General features: G+C 53.1%; 1 protein-coding gene across 1 annotated transcript in view; it reads left to right on the top strand.

The window, feature by feature from the left end:
* The first annotated feature begins 2,639 nt into the window (after window positions 1-2,639).
* LOC121273341 (integrin alpha-5-like) overlaps window positions 2,640-7,947 on the top strand; it is a 627,886-nt gene continuing 622,578 nt past the window's right edge. The window contains exon 1 of the mRNA XM_041180492.1: window positions 2,640-2,983. Coding sequence (XP_041036426.1) covers window positions 2,655-2,983 — 329 coding nt within the window. The 5' untranslated portion in view covers window positions 2,640-2,654. The remainder of the gene's footprint in view (window positions 2,984-7,947) is intronic.

Below are 7,947 nucleotides of genomic sequence, written 5' to 3'. Positions count from 1 at the left end.
GGGATAATATGGCCCCATGTCGAAAACTGGCATAATCTGTCCCCATGTCCCAACCTGGGATAAACTGGCCCTGTGTTCCAACCTGAGATAATCTGTCCCCATGTCCTAACCTGGGATAATCTGTCCTGATGTTCCAACCTGGGATAATCTGTCCTGATGTACCAACCTTGGATAATCTGTCCCCATGTCCCAATCTGGGATAACCAGTCCCCGTGTCCCAACCTGGAATAATCTGTCCCCGTGTCCCAATTTGGGATAATCTGTCCCCTTTTCCCAATCTGGGATAATCTGTCCCCGTTTCCCAACCTGGGATAATCTGTCCCCGTGTCCCAACCTGGGACAATCTTTCTCTGTGTTCCAACCTGGGACAATCTGTTCCCGTGTCCCAACATGGGATAATCTGTCCCTGTGTCCCAACCTGGGATAATCTGTCCCCGTATACCAACCTGGGATAATGTGTCCTAATGTCCCAGCCTGGCATAATCTGTCCCCGTTTTCCAAGCAGGGATACCCTGTCCCAATGTACCAACCTGTGTTATTCTGACCCATGTTCCAATGATGTGATATTCTGGCCCCGTGTTCCAACCTGCGATAATCTGTCCCCGTGTCCCAAATTTGGATAAACTTCCCCATGTTCCATTCTGTGATAATATGGCCCCGTGTCCCACCCTGGGATAATCTGTCCGCATGTCGCAACCTGGGATAATCTGTCATGATGTCCCTGCCTGGGATAATCTGTCCCCGTGTCCCAACCTGGGATAATCTGTCCCCATCTCCCAACCTGGGATAATCTGTCCCCGTGTTCCAACCCGGGATAATCTGTCCCTGTATCCCAACCCTGGATAATCTGTCCCGGTGTCCCAACCTGGGATAATCTGTCCCCGTGTCCCAACCGGGGATAGTTTGTCCCCATGTCCCAACCTGGGATAATCTGTCCCTGTGACCCATCCTGGGATAATCTATCCCCGTCTCCCAACCTGGGATAATCTGTCCCCATCTCCCAACCTGGGATAATCTGTCCCCGTGTTCCAACCCGGGATAATCTGTCCCCGTATCCCAACCTGGGATAATCTGTCCCGGTGTCCCAACCTGGAATAATCTGTCCCCGTGTCCCAACCGGGGATAGTTTGTCCCCATGTCCCAACCTGGGATAATCTTTCCCATGTTCTAATCTGGGATAATACGGCCCCGTGTCGAAACCTGTGATAGTCTGTCCCCATGCCCCAACCTGGGATAAACTGGCCCCGTGTCCCAACCTGGGATAATCTGTCCCCATGTCCCAACCTGGGATAATCTGTCCTGATGTCCCAACCTGGGTAATCTGTCCTGATGTACCAACCTTGGATAATCTGTCTCCATGTCCCAACCTGGGATAACCTGTCCCCGTGTCCCAACCTGGAATAATCTGTCCCCGTGTCCCAATCTGGTATAATCTGTCCCCTTTTCCCAATCTGGGATAATCTGTCCCCATGTCCCAATCTGGGATAATCTGCCCCCTTTTCCCAATCTGGGATAATCTGTCCCTGTTTCCCAACCTGGGACAATCTGTTCCCGTGTCCCAACCTGGGATAATCTGTCCCCTTGTCCCAATGTGGGATAATCTGTCCCCATGTCCCAACCTGGGATAATCTGTCCCCATGTCCAAACCTGGGATAATGTCTCCTAATGTCCCAACCTGGGATAATCTGTCCCCGTGTCCAAACCTGGGATAATGTGTCCTAATGTCCCAACCTGGGATAATCTGTCCCTGTGTCCAAACCTGGGATGATGTGCCCTAATGTCCCAACCTGGGATAATCTGTCCCCATGTCCCAACCTGGGATAATCTGTCCACCTGTCCAAACCTTTCATAATCTTTCCCATTTCTAATCTGGGATAATATGGCCCCGTGTCAAAACCTGGGATAACCTGTCCCCATGTACCAGTCTGGGATTAACTGTCCCGGTGTCCCAACCCGGGATAATCTGTCCCAGTGTCCCAACCTTGGATAATCTTTCTCCGTGTCCCAACCCAGGATATGAAGTGCTCTGGATGGGGATAGTACTTTTAGGTAAATACTGTTCTGCAGGACAGTGCATAAGGTACTCCTGCCCCTCACTCCATACATCCTCCTCCCTCCTCCTGACACAGGCTGTCTGGGAATGCAAACAGGGAGGGAGGGGAACAGTAAACCCAACTGAGCTGGTGCAAAATCACTCGAGTGGCTGAGGGAGTTGAAGTCGTCGTGTCCTCATAGAATGCCGGCTGCCTTCTGTGCCCGGCTCCCTCCGCCTGAACTGGGACAGGAGTTGGGGAAAAGGGCAAGTCAGCCATCGTTTTGCTGCGGCTGATTCTTAAACCACTGACCCCTACCGGAAATTGGGGGAGAGAGGCTGCTTGTGTGCCTGGCAAAGTCGACAGGAGATCATCAGACCTTGCCTTGCTAATGTGGATGGTGACTTGGGTGAAGCTCTGTACTGGCTTCTGGCTGCAATAGGAGAGAGTCAGCACCTTGTGGAGAGCACACAGCGTTGACGTTTGATCAGGGACTTGGTGTATGGGAGCGGGATTTTCCATGACAGGGGGGGGGGGGGGGGTAGTGGGTGGATAATGCGAACACCATTTAAGCAGTAAACTTGTTCCACTCTTAAACCCCTCCCTTATCCAAATGACCTCATGTTTCGGGAACACCCTTTGTCAGCTGAAAGATCAGGGTCTCTGGTGCTCGGTTCTCGTTCTTTCAGTGAGCTTGGGGTTGGCCATGCAAGAGGACTGAGTGATTCAAGTCGCCGGGACGAGACAGCGAGAGTAGCGGCAGCAGCCATGAGCCCTGCGGCTGCAGTTGGACATAGTTTGAGCCAGTTCTTCAGCTGCTGCCTGGTGTTTGTGTTTTCCTCTGGGTCAGTGGGATTTAACCTGGACTCTCTCAGCCCCACCGTATACAGCGGACCCCAGAGCAGCTATTTCGGTTTTGCCGTGGAGTTTTACATTCCCAGCCCAGGAACGTGAGTGTGTCTGGAATTTTTTTCTTTATTTAAAAAAAATGTTTTATTTTTGTTTTACCAACAATTTCAGAGAAGAAAGTTCTGCAAACTTTCAACAACTGGTTTCGGGGGGGGGGGGGGAAGCAATTAGTCCTTTTTTTTTGGAATATCTGATTTCTTAAGAGGAGCTCTTAAAACCACAAAAAAGTGCATTAGAAGATTTTAACTGAAATCGCTAACGGTGTTTTTTTCCCCTTTTGCCCTCGTTTATTTCAATGATTTATTTGTTGGGCATTGGGCAAAAGGTGCATTACCCAATCTGGGGCATCACCCAAAGGGTGAACTGAGGGCACAGGGACCGAGTGCAGATCCAGGAGCCTCCTAGTTTAAGCTCAGAGCCAGGGAGGTTGGTCTCTCTCCCTCCCTCCCTCTCTCCCACTCTGGAGCTGGGAGACTCTGTGTGTGTGTGTGTGTGTGTGTGTGTGTGTGTAGGATTTGTACAGCCCAACTTGTGTGTTTCCTGACCGGGGACAGGCTTTGAATAGCGGGCCCGGACCCTACCTGGGCGTGGGGAGTTTGAGGAAACTCAGCTCTGCTTTACAGAGTATGTTCTACCCTCTGTCCCAACTCCAATTCCAGCGTAAGAGTTTCTTTACCGTGTCTGAAACTCCCCAACTTTACTGTAGAGGCGACCCTACCCCCACTCAACTTTACTGTAGAGGCGACCCTACCCCCACTCAACTTTACTGTAGAGGCGACCCCCTCCCCTCAACTTTACTGTAGAGGCGACCCCCTCCCCTCAACTTTACTGTAGAGGCGACCCCCTCCCCTCAACTTTACTGTAGAGGCGACCCCCTCCCCTCAACTTTACTGTAGAGGCGACCCCCTCCCCTCAACTTTACTGTAGAGGCGACCCCCTCCCCTCAACTTTACTGTAGAGGCGACCCCCTCCCCTCAACTTTACTGTAGAGGCGACCCCCTCCCCTCAACTTTACTGTAGAGGCGACCCCCTCCCCTCAACTTTACTGTAGAGGCGACCCCCTCCCCTCAACTTTACTGTAGAGGCGACCCCCTCCCCTCAACTTTACTGTAGAGGCGAGCCCCTCCCCTCAACTTTACTGTAGAGGCGACCCCCTCCCCTCAACTTTACTGTAGAGGCGACCCCCTCCCCTCAACTTTACTGTAGAGGCGACCCCCTCCCCTCAACTTTACTGTAGAGGCGACCCCCTCCCCTCAACTTTACTGTAGAGGCGACCCCCTCCCCTCAACTTTACTGTAGAGGCGACCCCCTCCCCTCAACTTTACTGTAGAGGCGACCCCCTCCCCTCAACTTTACTGTAGAGGCGACCCCCTCCCCTCAACTTTACTGTAGAGGCGACCCCCTCCCCTCAACTTTACTGTAGAGGCGACCCCCTCCCCTCAACTTTACTGTAGAGGCGACCCCCTCCCCTCAACTTTACTGTAGAGGCGACCCCCTCCCCTCAACTTTACTGTAGAGGCGACCCTACCCCCACTCAACTTTACTGTAGAGGCGACCCTACCCCCACTCAACTTTACTGTAGAGGCGACCCTACCCCCACTCAACTTTACTGTAGAGGCGACCCTACCCCCACTCAACTTTACTGTAGAGGCGACCCTACCCCCACTCAACTTTACTGTAGAGGCGACCCTACCCCCACTCAACTTTACTGTAGAGGCGACCCTACCCCCACTCAACTTTACTGTAGAGGCGACCCTACCCCCACTCAACTTTACTGTAGAGGCGACCCTACCCCCACTCAACTTTACTGTAGAGGCGACCCTACCCCCACTCAACTTTACTGTAGAGGCGACCCTACCCCCACTCAACTTTACTGTAGAGGCGACCCTACCCCCACTCAACTTTACTGTAGAGGCGACCCTACCCCCACTCAACTTTACTGTAGAGGCGACCCTACCCCCACTCAACTTTACTGTAGAGGCGACCCTACCCCCACTCAACTTTACTGTAGAGGCGACCCTACCCCCACTCAACTTTACTGTAGAGGCGACCCTACCCCCACTCAACTTTACTGTAGAGGCGACCCTACCCCCACTCAACTTTACTGTAGAGGCGACCCTACCCCCACTCAACTTTACTGTAGAGGCGACCCTACCCCCACTCAACTTTACTGTAGAGGCGACCCCCTCCTCCCGAGACCTGCCCCTTTGCTATAATGTACACCCCTCCCTGCCCACCGCTGTTGAACTCTGGCTGTGTTTAACTGGATTATTTCTGAAACATTTGCTGCCTCCCAAAGCTCAACCCTTGTCTGCTTTTTTTTTGAATGTTCTCTAACTCGAAGAGTGACAGGGCAGCCAGTGCCCTGTGGCTGTGGGCATTCTGCCCACTCCAGCGCTGGTTTGAGATGGGGCAGATCCGGCCCTCCTTTCCGGCAGTGGCACTGACCCACATGTCAAGCGAACCCTGGGGGATATTCCCGAGTGTGCCCAGACGCTAAGCGGTCCTCGTTTTCCCAATTGCCTGGAAAGGCTGCTGCGGCTGCCTGCATCCGAACAGAATTCCCAACTCCGGGCGGCTCCCAGAAGCAATCTTTAACCTCTCGAGGTGAGCCGGGGGGGAGGGTGGGGGGCTAGGGGCAGGTAGGGTGTGAAGGAATGGAGCCTAGGTGGGGTTGCAGCCAGATGGTGAGGGTAGGGTTGCTGTTGAATGCCACTCTGAAGCGGCAGAGATGCCCAGGATGTTCGGTGACGGGTCCATCTCCGGGTATTGTCAAGGCAGGGCGGGCAGAGCCTCAACTGGTCAGTTGGAGAAGAAATGCCTTGTTCTGTTCCCCTCCCCCACTCCCTTCTGTTCTCCCCCCCTCCCCCTCAGCCCTCACACCCTTATCACATGCTCAGCTGGAAGTGGGAGACACCACTTATAAATAAAGAGGGTCACCCTTTTAAAATGGAGATGAGGAGAAATCTTCTTCTCTTGAGGGTCATTAGTCTGTGGAATTCTCTTCGGAAATCACTGGAGGGCTGGGTTATTGAATTTATATAAGGCTGGTGTCTCACTAGACCAGGGAGTCAAGGGGACAGACAGGAATGTGGAGTTGAGACCACAATCAGATCAGCCATGATCTTATCGAATGGCAGCGTAGGTTGGAGGGGCTGAATGGCCTCCTCCTGCTCCCAAGTCCTATGTGACTCGAACTGGGTGTGTACGCATGAGGAGGGGGGGTCCATGAGAGAGAGAGAGAGAGAGAGTGCCAAGTGGTGACATGACTGTTGCGAATGAATTCAGCGCCGGACAAGCAGTCCAGATGTTCTGAGATTTCCTCGGTTGCTTACACTTGATCCCCAGGGCCTGTCAAACATGTGTGTGACTCGCCTGATGTAATGCTGCAGGATTTCTGCACCTCTGTGTGCCTGGGAGAGCACAGCGGCTGCTTTCTGTTCAAAGCTGCACGTTTGCTCTTGCTTTATTTGTGGGGGGGGGGGGTGTGGTTTGTAGCGGGGGTGGGTACCCGCTTCGGCTGCAAGTCTTCCTTCCCCCGATAGCCGGGAAGCTGGCAGTGGGTGATTGCCAAACGCCCCTACCCCCGCAGCCCCAAGAGAGCCTTTCAGCTCTGGGTCCAGGGCACACACAGTAGTGGGTGGGCTGCAGTTGTGAGAGCATCTTCCTGTCACAGAATCCCCGTTTGCTCGCAGGGTCTATTGCCCCTTTAAGAAACTCGAATGAAATCTGGAGGAACGAGATGTGGGATGTCGAACGCTTGCCCACGCCAAAGCCAGAATTCTGCTTTAGCAATCGAGCGTTTCAGCTCTGACTTCACGGTGCCCCATGCCAGTTTGGGTTATTGTGGCCAATTGTCAACCCTACTCCTGCATGCCCCCCACATGCGACCCCCACCACACTGGCCACCCGAGCCCTGGCTGCTGCTGCCTCTGTCTGCGACCCCCCAGGTTTTCCAGGCACACTCAAGTTGCGCACCTTGGATTCTGCAGAGTGAACAGGCGGGTGACACTGTATGGGTAACATGTTGGGGTTCTGTTTGTTATTCAAATACCAGGATTTCCCAGCGGGATCACGACATAGTATTCAGGAGCAGCAACCCGGGCTGATTCCATTCTTCTCACAGCCCCCCTACCCCTCACTAACTTCACTGTCAGGCACTGAACAGTGCTTGGGAATAGTACTGGTGGGGACAGGTCTGTCTCTGTATAACACTGGGGTCCAGTACTGGTGGAGACAGGTCTGTCTCTGTATAAGACTGGGGTACAGTACTGGTGCGGACGGGTCTGTCACTGTATAACACTGGGGTACAGTACTGGTGGGGACGGGTCTGTCAATGTATAACACTGGGGAACAGTACTGGTGGGGACTGGTGTGTCACTGCATGAAACTGGGGTACAGTACTGGTAGGGATAGGTCTGTCACTGTATAACGCTGGGATACAGTGCTGGTGGGGACGGATCTGTCACAGTATAACACTGGGGTACAGTACTGGTTGGGACAGGTCTTTCACTGTATAACACTGGGGTAGAGTACTGGTGGGGACGGGTCTGTCACTGTACAACACGGGTACACTACTGGTAAGGACGAGTCAGTTACTGTATAACACCGGGGTACATTACTGGTAGGGACAGGTCTGTCACTGTATAACACTGGGGTACAGTACTGGTGGGGATGGGTCTGTCACTGTATAACACTGGGGTACAGTACTGGTGGGGATGGGTCTGTCACTGTATAACACTGGGGTACAGTACTGGTGGGGACAGGTGTGTAACTGTATAAAACTGGGGTACAGTGTTGGTGGGGAAGGGTCTGTCACTGTATAACACTGGGGTACAGTACTGGTGGGGACAGGTCTGTCACTGTATAACACTGGTGTACAGTACTGGTGGGGACAGGTCTGTCACTGTATAACACTGGTGTACAGTACTGGTGGGGACAGGTGTGTAACTGTATAAAACTGGGGTACAGTGTTGGTGGGGAAGGGTCTGTCACTGTATAACAC

Source organism: Carcharodon carcharias, chromosome X (assembly GCF_017639515.1).
Source record: "Carcharodon carcharias isolate sCarCar2 chromosome X, sCarCar2.pri, whole genome shotgun sequence".
Classification (NCBI taxonomy): Eukaryota; Metazoa; Chordata; class Chondrichthyes; order Lamniformes; family Lamnidae; genus Carcharodon; species Carcharodon carcharias.
Note: the sequence above shows the minus strand (reverse complement) of the source record. Positions and strands in the feature narration are given on the sequence as shown.